Raw genomic sequence first — 25292 nt, 5'->3', positions numbered from 1 at the left:
GTGTTTAAAATTTTGAATACTAAACTTTAAAATTTAAGATTAATGGTTAAAATTGTTTATATCTAAACAGAATAAGTATTTAACTGATAATTAAATAATCTTTTAACTAGATTTTCTATATAAATTTTTAAGTTATTTTTAATAAAATAATTTTTATCAAAAATATAGATTGCTCCTAATTAATTAATTAATTATTTTAATATTTCACATATGAAAATATGATTTAAATTTAAGAATAACTTGTATCTATGTAGAATTAATTATTGCTTTAAAAAAAAGATATTTAATTTACTATTTTCAAATTAAAAAAAATAGCATTAATAATTTTTTTGATAATAAAAAGAAGAAGAAAATTAATAGGAACATTAAATAAATGTAGACACATAGATGAACAAAATCAAATATTACTACAATAACTAATTTGAAGAATTAGTAAAGCTTGTTTACATCAGTTAAATAGTTAAAGTTATCATTCTGGTTGTTTATTTTTGCCAAATCAACAGCTTAAAATTTTACATAAAAGATTATAAATAATAATATAACAAAAGTTAATAAAATAACATCACTACTAATTTAACTTATTAGGTTAATTTTTTAGAATAAATAAATTCCTAAGCTTTTTTTTATACTTTTGAATAATATAGCTTATTTTATCAAGCCTTAGCTGTTTCTATTAATATGATATAAAATAAAAAGAAATTAATGTAGAAGTTTTTATAATTGATATAAAGTTTATACAATAACTTACTTTATTTACACACATAGCATAAATGTTTCTTTTGATTTTATATTCAACATAATTATTTAAGCTATTTAGATCTTTCAAGCATAATTTTTTTTTTTGAATTTGGGTTACTCATTTTTTAAATAATTTAAGTTATTGTAGTGGCTATCATTTTTATAGCTTATAAGCTCTTTAAGCAAAACTTTGATCAGAAATCAAATTTTATCAATAATAATGATTCCTTAAGTAAAATATTTGGCGATTATCTATATTTGATTAATTTATTTATATCATAGCACTAACTAGCTAGATAATGAATGGATTAGCTTTTATTCATCCTTTTTTCTAAAAAATATACCAGTAATAAGTGATATTTAAGATAGTATTCTCTATTAATAGTGTTAAATTTTTTTTCAAAAATTTTTTATAGATTTGATTTCGGATATGTACTTTTTATTAATACTATCTTTTTATAAATATAGGGAAATTAACTTTGATAATATTCATAAAACATCACTTCTTTGAAAAAAAAAATTAAGAGTAAAAGATCTATATATTCAAAAGATTTTAATTTTTTTCTGATATCCTTTCATATAAATTAAGATACCTATTTTTCATATTTTAAAAAGATAAGTAGAATTATAATCTTTAATATATTAATTTATTTAAGAGTAGTACATATAATACTCAATTATCTTTAATTTAGTTGTTAATCGTGTTATTATGAGAATAAATGCTCGTTTTAAAATAAACTAATTAAAATATGAATACTAAAACTTTAGATAATAGCAATTAACAAATCACCAGTTTATGATTAAAAAAATAAAAATGGCTTTTAATTGAAAAAAGGGGAGAGTTATATAGAATTTGAAATAGCAGCTTTTAAACACTAAAAACATATCACCTAATTAGATTTTACTCAAAATAAGTATTTCACATCTTATCACCTTAGGAGCTGTCAAATCTTTTTCATGATGATTTATAATAAAATTAATTAAAAACGGAAAAATTAAATTCTTTTTTATGTGATTATAAGAATATTGTAAAAATTCCTTTTTGTTGTAGATTTTTCTATTTAAAATAATTTCAGAATCAAACAATTTAATTATATGAAAAAAATTTATCTAATTAAAGGTTTAAATCAATTTAAAACAAATATTTTAAATTTAAAAAAAATTTTTATAAAATATTGTTTGTTATATTTACTAAAAAGTTCATTAAATAATTTAATTGAGTTCTACCTCAATTTTTTCTCTCTCTAATTTGTCTACTAAACTCTAATAATCTATTTTGGATCAATATGAATTCTGTATAAAATTTCTTTTAATTAATAAGATTTATTTATTATTATTTAATCATTTTTAAATCTTGATAGAAAAAAAATATCTTCAAAAAAATAAATTAATTAATTTTTAAAAATTTGTAATTTTTTAAGGTAATAAAGGAAATAGATTAAAATGTTAGCATTCCTAGCTACTTTAGCCTTAATAGGTGTATCAGTTTACTATTTTACTGTGTTGAGGAAAAAATGGTAAGATGAAAAAGCTAGATCATTAAAGGAGTTAGCCAAAAAATAAGCTGCTTAACAGAATGCGAAAAAAGAAAAACATTCTAAAAATTCAACAACTTAATCAGCTACTCATACAGAATAAACTCAACCTTCTACTTAACCTGAGTAGAAAGTTAAAAATTTAAAGAAAAAGGACCATGTTAATACCAAAATTAACCATAAAAATATTGAGCATGAGTTATATTAGGGAGCTGTTAAGGGTTTTGCAGGAGAAATAACTGACTATGACTTTAATCATGAATTTTTAATTGTTTCATCTAAAGATAAACATATTAGAGTGTTCAAATTGAATGACCTTTGTGCTAATTAAGTTTATTATTTCTCTGTAGAATTCGGTTACCCTACAGCTGTAGCAATTTCTCCTGACTCCAAGTATATTGCTTATGCTATTAACATAGATAAGAGTATTGAATTGAGAGGATTTGATCTTAGTAACCCAGATGTTAAAAAAAGAACAACACAACCAAAGATTTTTGCAAAGGACTGTCATAAAGAAGAAATTCAAAAGCTTTCTTTCGACATTAACAATAAGTTTATTATCTCAAGTGCTTGCAATTCCGATACTTTTGTAAAGATTTGGTCTCTTTAAGGAAAGGAATTGAGCGCTTATAACACTGGACATAACACTCATTATATGGCAAGATATTCATAATAACGCAAATTCTACTTCTTTGCATCATGGACTTCTAACTTCAAGACACTAACATTTGTCACTGATAAAACTACACATGATTTCAAGTAAATCACAAAAGCTTACGGCTTAAGTCATGGCGCATCTATCAATTATGTCAACAGTGATAATCTCGATGAAAAAGCTATAACTATTTCAAAGAATGAAAAATGTGTAAAGTTTTGGGATATCAACGTGAAGTAATAAATTAAAATTATAAATTTTTATTTTACATAGAATTTATTTATGTATTTTTAATAAAAAAATTTTATTTCATAAAGCTACTAGGCATTGGCAGATCCAAAAGTTATAAAGCAATTTAAAGGAGAAGCAGAATAAAAAGCTTTATTTGATGGTAAGGATTAAATTATCATTTCTGGTGCTATTCATAACTACGAAGGAAAAGTATTTTATTCTTTGTCAAACGGTGAAGATGTTGTCTTACTAGATCAAGAATTCAACAAAATTTAGTTATTCAAGGATGTCTTTACTCCAGATTTCTATATCAACAGAGTAGAATTTATTTAACCTAATGATTCTACTCTTTTTTTGGTATTTGGTTCTCTCGATGAAGGAAGATTAAATGTTTTTAATATTTCTAAATACATTAATTGAGCTGATTACCTCAAAATTTTATAAAAATAAAATCTATTTAAATTTATAAAACATCTATAAAGTACTCTTTGTAAAAATTTAATATAATTACTCATAACTTTATTATAAATTTGATTGGATACATTTATGAAATATAAAAAATAATACAAAAAAGAAACTTTATTTAAAAAAGAGCTTGCATAATCTAAATTAATTAAAAAACTTTTAAATAAAAAACTCTATTTTGATATTTTTAAGATTTTGAAGGATTTTTAACTTTGTAAAAATAATTGGATAGATTTTATTATATAAAATGAATTAATATTTTATTTGCATAAGTTTACAAAATAATTAATTAATTAATCAATTATTTATTTATATAAATCAAAATTGTTTTTTTTTATAAGTTTTTGTCACTGTTTGACTGCATAGTTATCAATTACATTTGATTATTAGAGTTGATTTTAATTTTATTATTTCTAATTGGCAGCATATTGATACCCATTTTATTAGATTGTATTAGCTTAATTACTTGAAAGAATCTTTTATATATGCAATAATAATTAAGGATTTTTCAGTTTCACTAACTCATTTACGTCCTTTATCCTACCATCTACTAGGTGCAGATAAGAACGCTTTTAGCCATATTTAAAAGAAACATGTTATCTAACTATATCGTCATCTCCAGCAAGCATTTCATATCTTAGTATTTCTAAATCTTTATAATTCAATGTTTAAATAACTTAAAGATATGCAGTAGTATCTGGCCTTATGTTTAATATGCATGCATACCTGTTTATTTGATAATAATAAATTAAATGATTCTAATGCTATTATTTTTATACTTTAATGGATCTGTTTTGCATTTCTCTAAGAACTATTAAGTGGAGCTATAATACTATTAAAATGTTCCATCTAATTATTAGGTTTCTTTAAGAACTTCATAGCTTTCAGCATCTATACTTTTGATTAGCAAATGATAATTAAATGATTAATTTATTTAAATATAATTTAATGTAATGAAATTATTTTTATTTAAATTAATTACGTGTGGAAAAAATAAAAAAATAAATCATTGTCTGTTGTAACCTCAATAGTGAATTTTTCCAGCTTCTGGCCTTGTTTCTATTGATTTATAAAATGAATCCTTTATTTTATAAAATAATTTATTTTTTTAATTACTTTTGTTAAAAGCCTTATATTAATTAATTCTATAGTTGAAGGACTTTATTCCTCCCCTTGTCTCTCTAAAAACTTCAAAAGAAATTATAGACGCACAGAGAATGTTTCTTTATATCCATTTTCTGTTATTTTTTATAGATTATTATTAATTGTTTTTCAAAAAATTTATATTATTTTTAAATTACAAAAAATAGGATCTATTTATTTAATAGGATTCAAATCAAATTAATTTAATATGCTAGGAGCTTTGTTAGGCGTCTTTGATTTTTCAGAGTTGGAGATCGAAGATGATGTTTGACTTTACTAATTCATATTATTTTTTTAACTAAATTGCTTTTAATTTTTTATAAATTTGATTTTATAATTCGAATTATGTTTTTTTTTTTCAATAATTTAGAATTGTGTTAAATTTTAAGTTTGAAGAAAGAATACGTACGCTATCAATTAGCAAAATTTGAAAAAACATTATTTATCTGTTAATCAGAAAAGCTATTTTCTATTATAATTAATGAAAACAAAATAATAGATAAATTTTACATTAATTTTATCATAGTTAAATCATTAAATATTAAAAAAATTAACATCTAAAATAAACACTCAATAAAAAACATTTTTTTATCAATTTTAAATATTGAAAAAATAAAATCTAAAATTTAGGATTTTTACAATTTCAATAAAATTGAATTTTTTATTCCAATAATTTATTTCTTTTTATATAAATTTAATAATTTTAATGTATTTTTACATATTAAAATATTTTATTCTCAGATTAATAAGTTCAGATGAACAGCTTTTCTTTAATTGCCTCTAGATATTACAAGTTTTGTGAAAAAAAGATTCGTATTTGAGACTCATCTAATAAATCATTTATACAATTAGGATATTTTAGGATGATTTATTTTGTAATATGCAATGCAAAATCTTAATTTTATAAGTTACTCTCTTAATTTTCAATATGGTTTTAAGATTAATTGCTTTAATAATCTAAAATTTAATTTAAAAATTCATATAATTAAGTAGTAGAAATTTTATTATTTCCTTTCATAACAAGTTTTGTATAAAATTTGATTATATCTTAAATAAATTCATTATTTTGATTGTAATTAAACTCAAAAATCTTTTTTATATCTATCCTTTCTCTTATTATAATTTTAAGCACCTCATCTTTGATACCATTATCATTCCTAATTTTTAAAAGAGTATTCTTGTCTATGCTTTTCCTTTTTAATGGAGGTTACACTTAAAGTTAATTTTATTCTTGATTTAATTTTTCTTATTCCTATTCATTTTTTACATCAAATTATTCATTTATAGGTGGAATTTTATTTTAATTTAAGTATTTTGGAATATTTTATTAATTTTGCATTTCTTTTGTTTGTGCTGACTGTTGATCTAGGTATTTTGGCTTTGTTAAATTATTTTATTATTGCATTTTTTATCTAAGATTTTTATTTTAAAACAGAGTGTAGGCTTTTAAAGTTGATTCTTTTAAATTGTTACTATTTATTTTTTATTCCTTTTCATTCTTATTAAGAAGCATTTCGTTATTAGGTATCAATGTGTTAAATTAAAAGCTTTACGAAAGATTAATATTTTTTAGGGTTTACAAAAAGCTAGTATTTTTATTTTTTAACTTATCTTATTACTGGCTTGTTATTTTTTATATGCCATTAAAATTCTACATTTACTAAAAGGTATTAACATCTTTAGATTATAAATATTAGGTATTTTATAAGGGATTTTTACTTTCATTTGTAGACTCTTCAGTTTGCATTTTTTAATTTAATGTATTTGATTTTAATAAAAATTTTAATTTGGCTTATTTATTTATTTACTGTAAAAAATGTTTATCATGATTTTTTTCCTTTGAATTAAGGAGCGATTTTGATGATATTGATCTTTTTTTAGGGGAAAACTTTTCTTAGCCATCAATACCGTTATTTGAGACAATTGATTAAGATCCATATTATTTTTATAATATTTGTTAAGGATCCTAATTATTATCATTATATCCTGATTGATTTATATTTAAATTAGTATAATCACTGTTTACTCTGTTTAGCCTTTACTATTAGATGCTTTCAAAAGATTTCTATCTTCTCTTTATGTTAAAGTCACTTAATTTTTTTTATATTTATTATTTACGGTGAACTGGATCTATTGGTTTATAATTAATAATAAAATCTAAAAGTGATGAGTGATTTTTGTTTTTATCGATAGCATTTGAGTCGATTTTTTCCAAGATATTCTGATTTTCTTATTGTTTCTTTAGATTTGTTTTTTCTTTAATTTTTTTGGATACTTTTTCAGTCATTTCTTTATCAATATTACAGAATTTTTTTGAAAGTTTGTAAATATATTTGTAGCTAGTGCTCATTTCATCAATCATCATAGTGCTTTTATCTAAATAGTCACCCATTTAAACATTTTGCTTCTTAACCTTCACAAAAGAATAATTTGAAAAGTTTAACTTTTTCAAAGTGTAAAAATCACTCTCACTTAATACTCTACTCAAATGATTATTTCTCTTTTATTAATTTTCACATATGATTTAATCGATTTTATCTTACAAGCGATAAACTTCTCCTAACTCTAATCTTTCCTTTTCTTAATTAAGACTCCTACTTCTAAGTTTATACCTATTTTAATTTTAATTGTTTATCCATTTTTCTAATGGTTAATTTGTACCATTTAAAGTCTTATTCATAGAATTTGTAGTCTTAGATCTTTTCGTATTTATTTATTAGCTTTTTAGGTTAAGTTCATCAAAGTATTTGTTAAAATAATCATCCATTAAAAATTCTTATTCTTTAAAAGCCACTGAATTTGCTCTTGATATAAATGGCTTTTCCGATTGTTCGCTTATAGGTCTAGACATGAGGTCTTTTAGAAACTCAAGATCTTTTTGTATTTTTCTTTGTATCTCTTCAGCTTAATTCCTTTAACGGATATGCTAAAGTTTTATCAAGTTACTACTATACAAATTCATGAGGAAGTAAGCAAAACCAAAATATATAATTAAATTAACAAAAGTTATAGTAATTAATTAATGAATAAATATATTGAAAGCTATCTAACAATATTTTAGTATAACTAAATTATAAGATTTTGGATATCTCTTAATTAAATAATATCCACATAATTTTCAATATATTTCAATTTATTTATTATATAGCTTTAATATAACAATAGGTATAAATTAATTAGCACATCTTTCTTACATAGATTTATTTAAGAATATTTATTTTTTAAGTGATTTAATTTAAAACTTTAAGAAATAAATTATTTTTATAGAAATATTATTTTTATAAAAATTTATTAATTGATTTATTTAGAAAATAGTCATTTAAAACTTTCCTAATTTTATTCTTCAAATTGACCTTCGCTTTCCTCACTAACTCTCATTTCTATTTTTTTAAAATCATAAATAAAATATTTAAAAATAATAATAAAAAATACATTGATTCATAAATTAGGATAGCATTTAAGTATTTTATTATTATCTAGTTTTTAAAATTAAATTAATAAATAACTATCATAAATCGAAATAAATTATACTGAAATTATTAATCTCCTAATGAATGATCTCTCATCTAATCCAAGTTTGGATCATTCTCATCTTGTTAGCTATACTCATTCCTTAGAATTAAAATCTCTTAATATAACTTTAAATAAAATAATATTTTATAAAATATGACTTTTTAAATGAGTAATTAATTACTTGTTAATTTTATTATTATAATTCATCTACCATCAAATACTTTTCGTTTTCTTTTTCACTTAAAAATGCTAATTCTTAGCCAAGTTAATCTCTATTAACAATTAGTTCTTTATATTACTATATTATTTATTCAAAAGTATGGAAAAGTTATTATAGATTTTTTTATCTCTCAGTTTCTTGTGATTCATTTTCATCATTAGTTTTTTCAGTTTGATCTGTTTAAGTTTATTCTAACTCTTCTATATTTTCTTTAAGTCTTTTTTAACCTTTTTATAGAATTAATTTTGATAAATAATGATTATTTTTAAATTATTTACAATGCTCGTTTGTGATAAGTTCTTGTATTGTTTCACAATATTTATTAACTAACTCTTAGACATCTTAATTAGGCACGAATTCTTTTATTTGAGAGATGTAAGTTTCAAGTATGAATTTTTACTCATAAACTTCTGCTAATCTTTGTTGTAATTCTTGCACTTAAAGAGTAATTTCTTCAATTTGTTTTTCATACTTTTATTCAAATTATTCCATAACTTTTTAATCAATTTATATTTAATCATTTTATTGATAACTTTATTCTCTATTCCTAAGACTGAATGAATTTTCAAGGCTTTAAATCTACGAAATTTTCACTTGCTTAGGAGATATTTATGAATCCTTTTCGTCTTATTCATTATTATTTTGCTACTCCTTCAATAGCTGATTCTCTTTTAATAATTCTTCGATTTTTTACTTTATCTATAAGACAATAGGCTCATACTAGTCTTATTCTATACATTCATCCTCTTGATCTATGATCTATAATAGTTTACTCATTATAACTACTTGAGTTGAAAAGAAATTTGCTTTCATCTACATATATTAAAGCTATTGTATTTTCTCATCATTTTCCATTCCCTTAAAATAATTAATACAAAAAATTATTTAAAATTAAACTATTTTTTCTATTTACATTTTTAAGTAAAGCAATTTCTTCTTACAGCTTTTCTTTTTCTTCTTCAGATTGCTAATATTTTTAATGAAATTCTATAACTCTATTGTTTAATTCTTCAAAGTTTTGCTCATACTATTGCAAAATTTCAGGATCTACTTATTAAGATTAATTTTAGCGAGATAATTCTAAGTTAGCCTTTTTCAGTAATTGTTGATTTTCTTCAACTAATTCTTGGAGTTTATTATTAGCTGTAATATGTATAATGTTCTGTTGTTTTAATTGTTCAAATTAAATCTAAATTTCAGATAAATTTGCCTTTAAGCCAATATTTTCTTATACAATTTTAGCAAATTCCTCTTATTTATTCTATGTGTTATTAGTTTGCTTTGTTTCGAGAAGTTAATTTTGCAGAATATCTAGTTATTTCTAAAAGGTGTCTGCTTTATGTTACTTATCCTAAAATTACATTTATAATTCTTTAATTTATTCATCTTTTTTATTAAGCAATTTATCTTTCTCAATTATTTAGCTATCCTTTTAAATAATCGAAGTTTAGTTTTTCTCTAATTACTGAGTGAGATGATTGTTTTTTTGTTCTAAGATATCTACTTATCTTTCTAAGTTATTGATATTTGCTTGTATTGCTTCGAATTGATTTTGCTTATCTTCCTCTTCTTCTTGACTTTATTACTAAGCACTAAGTTCTCTCAGATCTTCCAACTCTCTTTGTTTAATTGCATTCTTCTTTTCTTGACTATTTTATAAATTATTATCTAATTAGTATTCGCTAATCTATTAAATTTTTTCTTCATATTCTTTTAATAGGCATTCTAAATCTTCATTTTGATTTTTGATTTCCTTTAGCTCTTCATTCAGTTCATAAATGTCTTAGATTTACTTCTAAATTACTTGATCTTTTTCTTCTAAGATTGCTTCTTACTTTTAATTTTTAATAAATAATAATTAAAATCTAATAATTTATGAAAGCAGTAAAATATATATAAAAAATCATCTAAATTACCTCAGATTTATTTTCATTTTAATCCTTAAGGAGAGTTTCAAGTTGAGAAATGACATTATTCTTTTCATCAATTTATTTAATGTAGTGTTGATTTTCTTCTATCAAAATAGAATTTTATTAGATTGCATTTTCAATATCATTGACTAACTTGTTATTAGACTCTATTAAATAAAATTTTTCTTAGTCATGCTTTTTTTTGCCATCTAAACTTTGTGTTAAGTCCTCTTTTATTTTTTAATTTATTGTAAAAAGCTCTTATATCTAAATTTACTATTATTAATTTTATTCTATCAAACTTTTTAAGCTGTTATCTTAATCAATAATTATTGCCTAACTGGATGATATATCTTGCTCTATTTTCTATTATATTTCCTTTAATTAAACAAGAATATCAATCTATTTATCTACTGAAACTATGTAAGCTTCTTCGAATAAGTTTATTAATCCAGAATCGCTGACACTTTTGAGCATTTACTATTTTAAAATACTAATCTATGAACGAAATTACTCACAATTTAATGTTTCCTATTTTAACAAATCTTCTAATTAAGCTATTCTTAACTCTTGAATTTTGATTTATTCCAAATATAAATTTGAATCATATTACTAATCCCCCTATTGCATTTGTTGTAGATCTATGTTAATATTATCTATGTTATTTTCCATAAAATTTTCTTCTTTTTACTAGATAAAATTGTTTGTATAAGGCTACTTATATTAGTTATGGTTTACTTAACCATAAGGGTGTTAACTAAAAAGGTTATAAGATTTAGCTTATGAATGAGGAGAAAAGAAGTTTTTAGACTAGCTTTGCGATGAATAGGGATGTAGGCCTAAGCTTTTTTTCTTGTCAGCAAATGCATTTATTTACTGGTAGTGGTTTGTTCTTAGCTATTTAGAAGCATTGCTAACACTTAAATTTATAGAATTTCCTCCATTAAAACTTTCACTTTCTAATTTAATAATAAAAAATATTTAGGCCTTAATGAAACTCCTCATTTTAACAAATTTTAAATATTTGATAATTTGAATAAATACATTCATGTGAGTTGTATGATTTTTCTCTCTTTACTGAAATTTGTGAAGAGCTGGAACCTATTCTTGTTTATGCAGCTTTGATTCTACTTATTTTATTAGACATTTTAGATTCAGAATTCTGCTAAGTACTATAATAAATTTAGCTTTAACCATTCCAAATCTAATTTATAAATTATTATTTTAACATGTTTGTTTCATAAAAAATATACTCACATTTGATTTGCTTGCAGATTTTTAACCACTATTTTCTTTTAATCCATATGAACTATAATTTTGATTGCTTTTATTTTGAGAATTTTGAGACTCTCTGAACTTGATTTAAACTATCTGATTGATGCGTTCACTCATTCCTTACCTTTGCTAATCAGTCAATCTTTTGTCGTTCATTTTTTTTAATTTTTAATTTCCTTTTGAGCTTAATTCCTAAAATATTTTTAATATTCTTGAGCCTTGTAGATAGTAAAATATACTTTTATATATTTATTATTGAAAATAAAACTAAGAATGTTTTATATATTAAAGTAGTGATAGTTGTTAAGACTTATTTTAAATAATTAATTAATTAACTAATTTAAATTATTTAAATTATCACAAAATGTATAGAAAATATATTTTTTGATAGAAATGAATAAATAAAAAAATTAAAATATCTTTTGCTTTATAGCCATATTTTTTTTGTCAAATAATTAAATTAGATCGAGAAGAAATTTAATAATTTAATTATTTATATAAAAGCTAGTAAAGAATCCTCTTTAATTTAATTTTTTTTCAAAATCAATTACCAAAGTATTTTTGAGTATTTCAAAAAATATTGAAGTCTTATAACTGTTAAAATTAGTAAAAATAGCTAACTTATAATTTAGTAAACAGTTAATTTTTTAAAACGAAAATATTAAAAACAACAAATTACTGACCAAGTGATATTTAGAAATTAAAAGAGAATACTTGCTTAAAATAGAGACAAAATATGTAATAAAGTTCAAGCATGCAAGAATGATATATAAATTAATATAATAACAGAAATCTTTTTTTTTAATATAGTATAAATTAATATTTTAATTAATTAACGATCTTAATCCTTAATTATATAATCAATAAGGTACTTTTAGTCTTAAACTTGTATCTCATTGATTTTTAATAGTAATTATAACGTAGAAATATTGTAAATAAAGATAATAAAGAGAATTGTATTATGTTTAACTATGATTTGATTGCTATAAAATTAATTGGTGGTGTTAGTGTTTAAGTTAAATGAAAAACACTCTTATATGTCTTTACCTTCAAATTTAAATTATTTGCTATTTTTGATAGAGCATATCTTCGTTTCTTAATTAATAGACCTGGTCTTCAGGAATTGTACTCAAAATGTAATTATTTTTTTCTCTAGGACTTTAATTGTTTGCCTTAGGACTATTGTAAAACTTTTATTCTTAATAAATAAAGGGCTAGACTGTTGCTAATTGCTGTTGATATGATCTGTAAAAAGATTATTCTTTTACTCCAGTATCTGGACCTTCACTGAACTAGTCATTAATTCTATTGCTCTTCGCTGATTTTGTTTAACTTCCATCATAATGAAGTGATGATTCCATATGAGGATCCTATTCCCTTATTTCTGATAGCTACTTTTTGCTATACCTAAAGTTTATTGCTACTCTTTCTTAATAAACTTAATCTTAACTCTATATGCTACCTCCATTCTATTTTAATTAAAATAAAAATAATCTACTTCGCCAGATTGATCAATAACTAAATCAGTTTAGAAGTATATGGATATTTTCCACAATGTTTAATATTAAATCATCTGTTACCATATTTTAAAGCTGGATTTTAGCTAAATTTTAATTAATTACTTGCTAATTTTGAAAAAAATAATTTTAAGATCACTAAATGTATAAATGTAGAGTAATTTAATTTAATGAAAAATAAAAGAATACTGGCTATTTAGAATACATGTACATCTTTTTATCAATCATATCAGGCTTGATATATCCTAAATCTTCTAACCTATTCTCACTTTGGCAACAACCCATTATATAACAAAACTATATATTGTCAGTGCAAGACTAATATTTTAAGTGAATGTGCTAGCTAGCTTTGATTTCTAAAATTTTGTTATCAAATTTTTTATTTTTTAATTACAAATTTAGTGGAATTATTAAATATTTGTTAATTATTCAATTAATTTGAGGCTGTCATCTATCAAATTTCCTAAATATTGAATGATTGAATCAAATGATCAAATCTTTATTTCTAAAAAAATTCACTGATATTTCAAACCAATTAATAAAATATTTAAATTCAAACTGAAATAAATAATACACTTAAAACATGTTTTATTATTATAGCAAAGCCAATTTATTTTTGCTATAAAAATTTATTCTTAAAACAAACAAATAGTTAAAAATTTTTTAAAAAGTAAAAAATATTTTATCAATAAATTTTATTTTTATATTTTTTCTAATAAAAAAATTTTTTTTTTTCAAAGTAAAATTAATTGTTTTAAATTTCTTTAACTTTGTGTCTTATAATTTGTTTATAATTTCCTTTAGTTTTATAAATAATAAAGAAATACATTTATTTTTATATTATTTTACAATTTATTTTTATAAATAAATAATTTTAAAAAATTTTTTTAATAAAATTTATAAACAAAATCTTATTTTTATTTACACCTTTAAATATTTAAAAACCGTAAAGCATATAAAATAAATAAGAAGATATTTCTTATGGTCTTTCTATTTTTTGATGCTTTTTGATCAATATTTTCATTAGGTATTATGATGATGCATTAATGAATTTTATAAATTACTATTGATAGTGATTAAAAATTGTTCAGATCATCAGGAGATTGACTTGGGTTTGTAATATTTTTAGGTTATAATTGGATTAGTATCCTAATTATTTATTAATATAAATAGGAAATATCTAATGTAAATAAATAATCAATTGATTGGTATTCTTACTTTAATTCAGATTTCTATCATACAAATATTAATTGTTACTTACTAATTTAATCGATATCTTCAAAGAGATATTTTATTTCAACACTAATCACTGAAAGAAGTCAAAAGAAGATTTAGAAGTTAATAAAATATGGATTTATTTATTGATTTTTACTTACAGAATATAAATAGCTTTATATATATGCAAACTGTAATTAAATTAGCTTAAATTTGTATTCTTTTACAATTTAAGTGTGTTACAAATTAGTATAAAAAGATAATTACTAAGTTATAAAAGCAGTAGTTCTAGTTCTAATATACTTGCTATAAATAGCAAAATTTATTAAATATTATTTAGATTAATGCATTAATTATTAAAAGTAATAAATTTGACAATAGTCTTAATTATTCTTACAATAATTAAAGTCTTTTGATATACTATTAAAAAAGTAAATAATAAAGCTTTGTATTTACGAGTATAATGATATAATATCAAAATACTAATGAATATATGAACCAAACACTAAATATGAAGAAATCATAAATTAAATTTAATGGATTTTTCTAAAATGTATTTTTTAACATACCACTATGCTTTATTCAAAAAAGCTTTGATTCATTCTAGTTTAAGAATCAAATTAAAATATTTTTCAGAATTAATATGAATTTTTGTTGTAACTTCTAGTTAATATGCTTATCTTTTATTCATTTATTTATTTATTAATATAATTTTAAAACAATAAATAAATATGTTTGTAAAATAATTATAATTTTTTTGTTCATGAATAGAGAGTAAGATAACAGAGAGCTCTAGTATTATTTTATAATACAATTTCAAAATTATTTATTTATTTGCTCCAATGGCTTGTTTTGACACAAATTAGAGGCAACTTTTTTTAAAAAATATCACTATAATGTTAGGCAAATAGTGCATCTAAATTATCTATTTATCTCTTAATATTAGTTTCGTAGAAATTTCACTTTACAAAATTAATAATTTTTATAGATCTAAAAACATGCATGAGTTCTATTAAGAAAGTTTTTGAAATTTGATAATAATAGAAAAGATTAATTACTATTAGCTCCATCTAAATGAATTTCTTATCTTTATTTATTTTACTTTTTATTTAAACAAAAAGTGATCAAATTACAAGAGAATCAATCACATTGAATTTGCTTTTTTATTATTTGTATTGGAGACGTCACTCTTAAATAAAAACTAAGTACAATATACGAAAGCAAAAAACAAAAAAAATTAAAAAAAAATTATTAAAACCAAAAATTAAAAGTAATAATACTTTTTGTGAGCAAGAAGATATATACATACAACAATAGTAATAAGATAGAAAAATAAAATTCATTTATCACTTTGCATAGTAAAATCTGAGCCAACAAGATGATTAACAACTAATAAAAGAAAGTAACATTTGAGCCAACATTGCTAATTTACGACGGTAATGAAGTCTCTGCCTAAGAAAGGAGAAATCAGCTCAATTAATAGCAACAGTAATAGTAACAACCTTTATTCAATTTGCTTCAAATATTATTATTATCATCATCATCTAAAAAAGTCTTAAAAAAAACAATAAATGGAAAAAATTTTTAGCAGTTTATTAATACTAATGTCCAAGTTGCTAAATATATTTTCAAACTTTTAAATAGGTCCCATCTCACAAACGATTTATATTAAGGTGTTTAAGATATTATTTTCATGGGTAACCAGTAAGATCCTTTAGATGGGTAAATGTTAGGTCTTGACAAAGACAATGGTTCAAACTATAGTAATGGAAATAACTAATATTTTGTTCAATAAAATATTAACTATGCAGCTGCATCATAAAATTATGGGTAAATTGAATTTTTATATTTAAATAGCTAAATATAGGCTTTAGTTATGGTGCCCATATAATGAATTATTTCTCTTTAATAAATAGGAAAAAGAACTCATAAAATAATAATGGCGAAAGATTCAACTGTAATATTTTTAATGATTTCTTAAATAATGCAGTAATTAATTTAAAATAACAAATTATTTTATTTCAAATATAGCTTAATCTTCAAAGGCCAAAGCAAACTAAATAAAGCAATCTAAATCCCTAAATGATATGAATGCACTGATTAGCAACAATCCTTTACTCTAGCAATCAAATAGCTTTTAATAGTAATTATTATTAAAAAAACTCTAATTATAATTTTTAGACAATTTACAAAACATTAATGTCTAAACCTGCATTTTTTAAAAAATTCCAAATATTCATTAATTGTTAATATTCTAATCTTAAACAAAAGTTAGCAGAATATTCCTCAATAACCTTAGTAGCAAGCTCCTTCTAACCCAACTATTTCTAGAAATAATTCAGCAGAAGGTTTAGCAAAGTTGGCTTCTAATCCTAATATACAAATTTCTAACATTAAAAGCAATGTTAAAAATACTTACATCAAGAAGATTTCATCTTTAATGAATGTGGTTCAATCAAATGGTGATTTATAGAATATGGGAAATGAAAAAAGGTAATTTTTTATTTGTCTAATATTATAATAAAATGTAAGACTAAAATACTTATTAATATATTCTATAGTGGAAATATAAAGCAAGAAATAAGAGAAAGTGACGATGATGGCGATGGTGATTCTAATTCAAAGTCTTTTGACCAGAAAGGAGATGATTCTTAGGAAAATAAAAGATTAAAAAAGAATAGAGAGTCCGCAAGAAATTCAAGACAAAGAAAGAAAATTTATATTGATTTACTAGAAAAAAAAGTAACAGAATTAATTACAAATCAGAATTTAAAAAAAATACTAAGCGGAATATTAGATGTTTATTAAAATTTTTGTAACAACTAGGTTACTGAGTTAACAAAAGAAATAGAAGAAGTGTGTGTATATATAGAAAAGAGCCAATCTGGTATTTCTAGCATACTCTCGCACAATCCATATGTAAAAATAAATTTTGCTTTTGCTTTTTTAGTCAAAAAAAATATATTCAAGAATTTTAAATATAAATAAAGTTAAGGGGATTAGTTTTGGAAAGATTAAATTTCATAGAAAAAATTTAAAAAAATATTGGTGAACCTAAGCCAAATGAAGACGAATTGAATTTAGTTGTTGATTCTTTTAGAGTAAAATTTTTAAGTTAAATTATTAATATTTTATTAGTTAATTAATTTTAGCTAAGACTTGGAGCAACTGGAAGAATCAGATAGCATGCAATAAATCTTTTCTTTAAGCACATGTATAAATCGTTCCTAGAGAATAATTATGAATATTTCTTATATGGATACGAGCAAAATTAAGATGACGGTAATTTTAAATAATATTTTCTATAAAGTAAATTAAGTGCTTAATCTCTTATTTTATTATAGATGAGGAATTTAATAGATGTGTGGAAATTTTCAAAGACACCATTGGTTTACCTGAAAATGATAATCAAATTTATAGTGCCCTTCCCATTTTAAAAAAGTTTTTAGAGCATAGAAAATCTTTTAAAAAGTAAACAATTTAATTATTATTCATTAAATCTTAAATATAATCAAAAATAATAAAATAGAGCATTTAGAGAAATGAAGAACATCTAGAAAGAATGGATTACTAAAACAACCTCAGTTGAGAATTTAGTAGATAAAATCTCTCCTTTATTAACAGCAACATAAGTAGGAAAATTAATTGACTTTATTGATAAGGTAAAATATCATAAAATTAAAATAAATATTTTAATTATTCCACCTTAGGCTTGCAAAATGATTTCAATTAAATGATTTAAAATAAATTATATTTTGAAATTAAAATATTCTCATATTCATTTACTGATAATTTAATTAAATTTAATAATCACATACATAAATATTAATCTTTAAAATATTTAAAATCTTTTAAATTAATTTATAGAAAAGACAATAGCCTGAACTTAATTCTATGAAAAGAAAGTACAACTAAATTACTAGCTAATAAATGGCAAGCAGTTTTGCTGGATAGTTTAACACAGGAAACAGTAGCCACTCTTTAACTGTTAATAATTACTAGAGTTTCAACTAATAATTAATGACTCCCTCTTAAATTTTATCTGCAAATAATGCTTTAGGAAATACTTAATCTTATCAAAATAATGGTAACAATATAGGAGGTATTCCATAATATTTGAAGAACAATTTTCCTAATCAAGAATTTGGAGGAAACGATAATGGACTAGGCAATTTAACTGATGATCCTGCCCAGAATTTTTATAACCAAATCCAATTCTAAAATTACAGAATGTATTAACCTGTATTCTAAATTTCCTAGCCTTCATATTTCCCTAATTAAATGTAAAACCCAAATTAAGCAGCTCAGCCTAATAATCCTATTAACAATTTAAATTAAAATGATATTTAAAATAATCCTATGCATCATCACCCACATCATATGAATTAACCAGGAAATTAACATTTATAAAATCATCAAATCTAGCAGCCAATAGCCCGCGATAATACATTTTTGAATTAAAATAATTAAAATTAAACAGGCCTAACATTTTTTGATATGATTCCTTAACAGACTAACGATGACAGAGATACAATTAAGTAACCTATTGGTAGTCTGATTTAAAATAATGAACATTATTTTGTACAAGATAATATCTAAAAAAAGAGAAAACAATATTGAATTAAATTGCTTTATTAATTGAATTATTTTGGAATTAAAATTAAAATAACAATTAAACTAAAAGAACTTACTTATTTAGTATTTTAATAAATGTAGAATAAATAAATAAATAAATAACTAATGACTATTAAAATTATTTTCAAAAATAAAAATAAATAAATAAAAAAATAAATAAAAACTTTATAAAAAATAATATAAAACCAGTTTGATTTATTGATAATAAAAGTTTGTTTGATTATAAATATCCCAAATATATTACATATGTAGCATATTCACTATTTTAAGATTCTTAATTATTAAATTTAATTGAAAAATAAAAACTAACTTTTTTATTGTACTTAATTTTCATTTATTTAGTTAAAATTTTTATTGTAATAAATCAATTATTGCCTTAAAAATTTATAAATATTTTACATTTTTAAAAAATTATTAATCTATCACTTATTTCTAATTGGAATAAAAGTATTTTTTGAAATTATAAAAATATTCATAAAAAATAAATCAATTAATCTGTCAAGTTTAAATTTATTTTTTAAGTAGAATAGATATCATAGAAGGAAATTAATTTTCTACCTAAAATGTTAAAACAATGATAATGTCTATATTTTAAACCAATTAATCTGTCAAATTTATATTAATTTTTTTAGGAGAACAGATATCATAAAATGAAATTTTCAACTTAAATTGTTAAAACAAAGATGATAAGTAATTATTCAAATACTTATTTTTATGAGTTTATTTTCTGTAAAAGAATTAGACTTTATTATTAATTAGATTCTTTTTTGTAATGTAAAATACTTAATATCTTTTAATTTAACATAATATTTTCTTTAAAAAATGATTTTATTTAAATTTTTAAATTAATTAAAAATGGTTTGATACAAAAATGTAATTTTATTTAATTTAAATTTTATTTTTTTGGTATATACTTAATTTTTACACAAAAATGCAAATAATCTTTTCAATAAGTAGCTTTTGCATTAATTTAAGGTAACTCACCTTCTTCAAATTACTATCCTGGCAAGTTTTTAAACCTCTATTAAAAGTGGTGAGTACTTTAAGCGAGTTTCTGTTTTTCGAATTATTTTTCTCTCATTAGTTATTTCTCTTACATAAATCTAAATTATTTGCCAAACTATATTTTAAATTATTTAAAACTTAAATATTTTTTAATTTTATTTTAATTTATTCACCTTTCCAAGTCTCTCTGGAGTTGTTTCTTTAGGAGGAAATTGTCCCTAAATTTAATTATAATTACATAAACATTATTTTAAATTATTTTTATTTTACCCAATATTTATGATCTCCTAATCTTCCATTGTATTCATCAAGAGCTTTATCGCAAGAAACACAGCTCCATAATTGTTTTCTAGCCAAAAGAGCATCTTCTTCTCTGGGTTTATCTTTACCATTTCCGTTGCCTTTTAATTCTTGCAGAAGGAAAAACAGCTAATTAATCTAGTTTTATTAAATTTAACTTATAAAAACGGAATACTCATTTATTTTATTTACTTTTTTCTCTAAATATATTAGAGCTTTTTTAGTTTCAGATTTATCAGCACATTTTTTGAGAATGGCTTCTGCTACTTAGTCAAGCTTACTCATTATTAGAGCTTCAGATTTATAGAGATCTGAAAAGCTGACTTTATCATTTAATTAATCTCTTAAGTCTTTTATAAGTCTTAAAAGCTCATCTCTTAACTAATTTAATCTTGATTCTAAATACTCTTCAGAAATACCACCACCTTAATTTAGTGTAACTTCAGGTTTATTTTCTCTGAAAAGCTAATATAATTGATCAAGCAATTTCTAAAGTTCTTTAATCTTTTACTAATTGGTAAGTGCCTAATTTTATTAAAATTTAATTAAAAAAATATTCTATTTAATTAGCTAAAATTTTTTACAATGTTATTTGTTTCCTAGTGTGCTGAAGTAAGTTTATCTAATTAATCCTTAAGTTATTTCATTAGAGCAACTAATTTTTTATACACACGAATTAAATGTATGATTTTGAGTTTAATAAAAATTACTTTATTTTTAAAGTTATGAAAGTAAATCTTCGATTTTATCAAGTCTACCATTCGTTTTTTAAGTATAATCAGCATAATCATTTTTGTGCTCTTTTAGATCTCTTCTGAGCTCTCTGATAGCATCTTCCAAATCTGAAACTCTCTTATCAAGTTCTTTTAACAAGGCAGCTTCTTTGGCTGAAAGTCCTGGTTGAATTATTTGTTATGTTATTTCTTTTCCACTAATTTTATAAAGTAAATAAATATATTTTAAAGTAAAAATGAATTAATTTTCATACCCTAAACTAGAAATTAACTGTTTGAGATAATTTATTTGTTGTTCAAATATTTCATAATCAACTTTATCTTTAAGAGAGGCTTCTATCACTTTTAATCTGTTAAGTATAGAAGAAATTTAGTCTTTTAAGTTACTTAAATCTTTAACTCCCTAGAGTTCAGCCATTTCGTTTTTTAATTACTCTAGTTGCTTTCTAAGTTTTTCCAATTCTTCTTTAATCCATTCAATATCTTCTTAAAATATTGTGACTTATTATCTATATTCTATTTTAGTTACCTTTAAATTACGTAAGATCATTGATTAATTAATTAAGAAAAAACAACAAATAAATAAATAAATAATCTAGTTTCAATTCTATATTTTTTGTAATAATGCAATTTACGTATTCATCTTTGATCTTTTAAATTTCTTTCAGAAGCTTAGATAATGCATCCTCTATTTAATTTTATATAAAATCAATCATTAACTTAGATTTTTTTTGTATTATTTATTTATTTACGGTCTATTCCATTACCACTTAGCAAGCTCATTTGAAGCTTGATAGAATCAATTTCGCTTTTAAGCTTTTTTAATTCATCCATCAAATATGCAATATCTTCTTTATTCTTTTAATTATCTTTAGAGAGTTCATCAATTGTCTTCTGTTATTATTCTATTTTCTCTTGATTTGCTTTATTTTCATCCTAAAGTTTTAGAAAAAATCAATTTAAAAAATATTTAATGTTTTTTTTTTATAAGTAATCTAAATTGATCACCTTTAGCTGATTTATTTCCTATTACTATAGCTCATCTTTTTCTTTTAATTTTTGTATTTCATCTAATAAATTTTAATTTTAGTCTTTTAATCCATCAACATCTTTTTTTAATTGTTAATTATCTTTTTGAAGTTCTTTAATTTCTTTCTCATTTTAGGCAGATCTTTAATTTGATTTAGCAACTCCAATTTTTAAGTCTTTTAAGATTTTTATGAGTACTTCAAAGTTCTTTTTTAATGTTTCCTCATTGAACTGCAATTTTACTATGCTTTCGAGCTCTATTTCTTCAAATAGATGCTCTTCAAAAACCTGATATTCCTTGAAATCTATGCTACTTTAGCTCATATAAATTAAGAGCTCTTTTTCTGTATTTACTTGCTGATTCCTTTTAAAATAATTTGTTATAGATAAATATCAAAAATAACTACTACTTGTAAATCTTGATAATAATAATAATATTAGTAATTATTGTGATTAAGTCCAGCAAAAGTTATTTTTTTTCATTATATATTTGAATAATTAATTAAAGAAAATATATTGTGTAATTCATTCTTTTTAATAGTAAAAATAATAGAAAATCCAAAAATAATTTAAAATATTATTTTTATTTATTAAAATTAATTTAAAAATAGAAAGGAATCATTTAAATAATTAAATTAAAGAAAATGTATTGTGTAATTCATTCTTATTAATAGTAAAAATTATAGAAAATCAAAAAGTAATTTAAAATATTATTTTTATTTATTAAAATTAATTTAAAAATAGAAAGGATTCATTTAAATAATTAAATTTATTGTGAAATTCATTCTTATTAATAGTAAAAATAATAGAAAATCCAAAAAGTAATTTAAAATATTATTTTTATTTATTAAAATTAATTTAAAAATAAAAAGGAATCATTTGATTAATTAAAATTAAAATATTTGTAAGAAAAAAAAAGAATTTATTTTTACTTTTTAGTTTCATGCTTAATTTTTTGTAATAATTTACATAAATATATACTTACAAAAGTAGTAAATAATTAATTATTGTTTATATTAACATTTTTATATTCTTTAAGTAAGGATTTTTACAATATGATATTTATTTATTTATCTTTTTATTTTTCATTTTTTTAAAAATGTAGATTTTGTTGGGATTCTAGTATTTACTTGAGTCGATGATGATCCTAAATCTAAATTCATTAGTATTTAAAAAAAATTTATTTTTGGGAGCTTTTTATTGAATAATTAATTACTTTTTGCAGCAAAGTGATTGTTTGAATTAGATCTAAAGGATGATGCAGGTTTAGGATTGGGGAGTACATTTATTTTATTTTAGTAAACTGTTTTGGAATTTAATGAGCCACTTTATCTATTAGCTGATTTTTATGCTGCAGTTTATTTGAGCATCTAAGGTATCTCGTTTTGCTTTTTATTATTGGATACTTCTTCTTCATTTAAGGAGCTTTCTTTGTGTTCTTCAAACTACTCATAGAGTTTTTTTTCAGATAACCAAGGATGGTTCACCAAATCAACAGTAGAAATACGAGTTTCTGGATTAGTGTCTAGCATAGATTTAAGACAATTTTTACATTCAGGAGAAAGTGTTTTTGATATCTAAGGTGGAATTGTGTAATTTCCTTCACAAATCAGATCTCTACTTACAGAATTTGATTCTGCATAAAATGGGAGCTCTCCAACCAGCATGCAATACAAGATGATTCCCATAGCCCAAACATCAATTGCACTTGTTAATTTTGTTATTTTTTATGAAAGAACTTCTGGAGCCATATATCTCAAAGAACCAGCATCCAAGTTATCAATATTTACATTAGCAATACTTCCTGCTATACCAAAATCAATTATCTAAATTAAAAAAAAAGATACTGGCTGGAAAATTAAAAAGGTTAAATTTTAAAAGTATTAATTATGAATAAAGATAGCAAGCAAATCTTCTTAAGTAAAATTTTTACCTTGACTTCATTAGATTAGCTACTTGTTAACAAAATGTTTTCTAATTTCAAATCTCTATGAATTAGCTTATTTCTATGGCAGTATGACATCGCATCAGCTATTTAACGAAAATAACCTTTTGCTTCTTATTCAGTGAACCTCTTCTGCTCCTCTAACCTTGCTAGTAATTCACCTCCTTCTAAATATTCCATAATAAATACAACCTGCATATTTTATAGAGTAAAGCAATTTTTTATCTTAACTATATTTTTATGGTTTAAGGATTTCATGATTTCTGCTTCACGAAATACCATGTCTATATCCTATGCATTTCCTATTTTTTAATATGACCAGATTATTTTTTAAAAATATTTATATCATAAGAAAAATAAGATCAAATAACAATCATAGTCATACCTATCAAATTTGTTTTGACTACTTTTATTGCCACCTTATCTTTTGTTGCCCTATGAACACCAAGAAGTACTTTACCAAAGCCACCTTATCCTAATTCCTTAACCATATCATACTCTGAAAAAGTAGAATTTGAATCAAAATCTTCTCCTAAATTTTGTATAGATATATAAATTAAAAATATATAAGCATGAATCTTCTCAACATCAGTCTATTTAATATTACCTGCAGATGCAAATAGCTGTGCACCATTTTTGATATACTAAAGATCATCAGAATTTAATTCTACACCTTCTTAATTGAATAATTTAAGCTCCTTAAAATAACCAGGATACTTCTCATCAAGCTGTCTATGAATATCTTTAAATCTCACTGAATTTGTTATTTTTAATTGCATAGGATTAGAAAGAGGGTTTCCATTAATGAATATTTTGATCTTATTTTTATAAAAACATAGTATTTTTTTAATTTTGGTATAAATTGTGGTTCATTATGATTTTTGTTTTAAAATTTCTTAAATATGTATGTAAAGCTTAGCTCTCTCGAAGAGTACAACAGCTGAAAATGCTTACTATAAAATCCTTTTCAACAAAAATCAAAGAATAAAATTTTACTTTCTTTTCTTTTTGAAAGGTAGAGTCAAGCTCATCGTAGTCTCCAAACATCTATCTATTGATTAAAATACTTATGAATTGTTTACTTTAGAAGTTCTTAACTAATTTATTTTTTTTTTATTTAACTGGATTACTATAACTAAAATTTATAATCTACAATCTATAATTTATTATCTATGATTATTAATTATAATCTAAAAATAAGAGATTTTATCAGGTTAGTCTGATGTT

At 21.9% G+C, this 25292-nt stretch overlaps 10 protein-coding genes across 10 annotated transcripts; 4 read left to right on the top strand and 6 right to left on the bottom strand. All coding sequences in view use genetic code 6, as the record gives it.

The window, feature by feature from the left end:
• Nucleotides 1-297: 297 nt before the first annotated feature.
• On the bottom strand, nucleotides 298-798 carry TTHERM_000442978 (transmembrane protein, putative; the record flags this gene model as incomplete). The annotated part of the gene is made up of 2 exons (XM_012798022.1): nucleotides 298-670; nucleotides 749-798. The coding sequence occupies 2 exons, from the start codon at nucleotides 796-798 to the stop codon at nucleotides 298-300; spliced, it is 423 nt and encodes a 140-aa protein (XP_012653476.1).
• A 243-nt stretch (nucleotides 799-1041) lies between these two features.
• Nucleotides 1042-1451, top strand: TTHERM_000442977 (hypothetical protein; the record flags this gene model as incomplete). The annotated part of the gene is made up of 2 exons (XM_012798021.1): nucleotides 1042-1084; nucleotides 1207-1451. The coding sequence occupies 2 exons, from the start codon at nucleotides 1042-1044 to the stop codon at nucleotides 1449-1451; spliced, it is 288 nt and encodes a 95-aa protein (XP_012653475.1).
• Nucleotides 1452-2181: 730 nt separating this feature from the next.
• Nucleotides 2182-3579, top strand: TTHERM_00442960 (transmembrane protein, putative; the record flags this gene model as incomplete). The annotated part of the gene is made up of 2 exons (XM_001033209.2): nucleotides 2182-3164; nucleotides 3246-3579. 2 exons carry the CDS (start codon nucleotides 2182-2184, stop codon nucleotides 3577-3579), a joined length of 1317 nt encoding a protein of 438 aa, XP_001033209.2.
• Nucleotides 3580-3971: 392 nt separating this feature from the next.
• Nucleotides 3972-5145, bottom strand: TTHERM_000442959 (hypothetical protein; the record flags this gene model as incomplete). Its single annotated transcript, XM_012798020.1, has 5 exons — nucleotides 4926-5145; nucleotides 4741-4862; nucleotides 4607-4683; nucleotides 4404-4520; nucleotides 3972-4350 (listed from the first exon to the last, which is right to left on the bottom strand). Exons 1-5 carry the CDS (start codon nucleotides 5050-5052, stop codon nucleotides 3972-3974), a joined length of 822 nt encoding a protein of 273 aa, XP_012653474.1. The 5' UTR covers nucleotides 5053-5145.
• Nucleotides 5146-5967: 822 nt separating this feature from the next.
• Nucleotides 5968-7290, top strand: TTHERM_000442958 (transmembrane protein, putative; the record flags this gene model as incomplete). The annotated part of the gene is made up of 1 exon (XM_012798019.1): nucleotides 5968-7290. The coding sequence occupies one exon, from the start codon at nucleotides 5968-5970 to the stop codon at nucleotides 7288-7290; it is 1323 nt and encodes a 440-aa protein (XP_012653473.1).
• A 792-nt stretch (nucleotides 7291-8082) lies between these two features.
• TTHERM_00442950 (hypothetical protein) lies at nucleotides 8083-12003 on the bottom strand (the record flags this gene model as incomplete). The annotated part of the gene is made up of 9 exons (XM_001033208.3): nucleotides 11668-12003; nucleotides 11455-11614; nucleotides 10417-11369; nucleotides 9414-10334; nucleotides 8779-9358; nucleotides 8462-8727; nucleotides 8299-8405; nucleotides 8200-8243; nucleotides 8083-8147 (listed from the first exon to the last, which is right to left on the bottom strand). The coding sequence occupies exons 1-9, from the start codon at nucleotides 11839-11841 to the stop codon at nucleotides 8083-8085; spliced, it is 3270 nt and encodes a 1089-aa protein (XP_001033208.2). The 5' UTR covers nucleotides 11842-12003.
• A 731-nt stretch (nucleotides 12004-12734) lies between these two features.
• Nucleotides 12735-13589, bottom strand: TTHERM_00442940 (hypothetical protein; the record flags this gene model as incomplete). The annotated part of the gene is made up of 3 exons (XM_001033207.2): nucleotides 13392-13589; nucleotides 13266-13310; nucleotides 12735-13154 (listed from the first exon to the last, which is right to left on the bottom strand). Exons 1-3 carry the CDS (start codon nucleotides 13485-13487, stop codon nucleotides 12735-12737), a joined length of 561 nt encoding a protein of 186 aa, XP_001033207.2. The 5' UTR covers nucleotides 13488-13589.
• Nucleotides 13590-15795: 2206 nt separating this feature from the next.
• Nucleotides 15796-19037, top strand: TTHERM_00442930 (bZIP transcription factor; the record flags this gene model as incomplete). The annotated part of the gene is made up of 12 exons (XM_001033206.2): nucleotides 15796-15905; nucleotides 16062-16247; nucleotides 16334-16374; nucleotides 16449-16560; nucleotides 16689-16910; nucleotides 16979-17159; nucleotides 17244-17336; nucleotides 17408-17518; nucleotides 17570-17699; nucleotides 17762-17888; nucleotides 17947-18079; nucleotides 18285-19037. 12 exons carry the CDS (start codon nucleotides 15796-15798, stop codon nucleotides 19035-19037), a joined length of 2199 nt encoding a protein of 732 aa, XP_001033206.2.
• A 961-nt stretch (nucleotides 19038-19998) lies between these two features.
• TTHERM_00442920 (kinase domain protein) lies at nucleotides 19999-22444 on the bottom strand (the record flags this gene model as incomplete). Its single annotated transcript, XM_001033205.3, has 10 exons — nucleotides 19999-20172; nucleotides 20231-20275; nucleotides 20328-20495; nucleotides 20550-20882; nucleotides 20942-21012; nucleotides 21068-21288; nucleotides 21346-21620; nucleotides 21727-21779; nucleotides 21844-22027; nucleotides 22100-22444. 10 exons carry the CDS (start codon nucleotides 22442-22444, stop codon nucleotides 19999-20001), a joined length of 1869 nt encoding a protein of 622 aa, XP_001033205.3.
• Nucleotides 22445-23205: 761 nt separating this feature from the next.
• Nucleotides 23206-25112, bottom strand: TTHERM_000442919 (Serine/Threonine kinase domain protein; the record flags this gene model as incomplete). Its single annotated transcript, XM_012798018.1, has 6 exons — nucleotides 23206-23273; nucleotides 23337-23946; nucleotides 24054-24367; nucleotides 24451-24597; nucleotides 24673-24883; nucleotides 25062-25112. The coding sequence occupies 6 exons, from the start codon at nucleotides 25110-25112 to the stop codon at nucleotides 23206-23208; spliced, it is 1401 nt and encodes a 466-aa protein (XP_012653472.1).
• Between the last annotated feature and the right edge of the window lie 180 nt (nucleotides 25113-25292).

This window comes from Tetrahymena thermophila, assembly GCF_000189635.1.
Source record: "Tetrahymena thermophila SB210 genomic scaffold scf_8254609, whole genome shotgun sequence".
NCBI lineage: Eukaryota > Ciliophora > Oligohymenophorea > Hymenostomatida > Tetrahymenidae > Tetrahymena > Tetrahymena thermophila.
The sequence above is the reverse complement of the archived record's forward strand: the minus strand, read 5'-3'. Positions and strand labels throughout refer to the sequence as shown.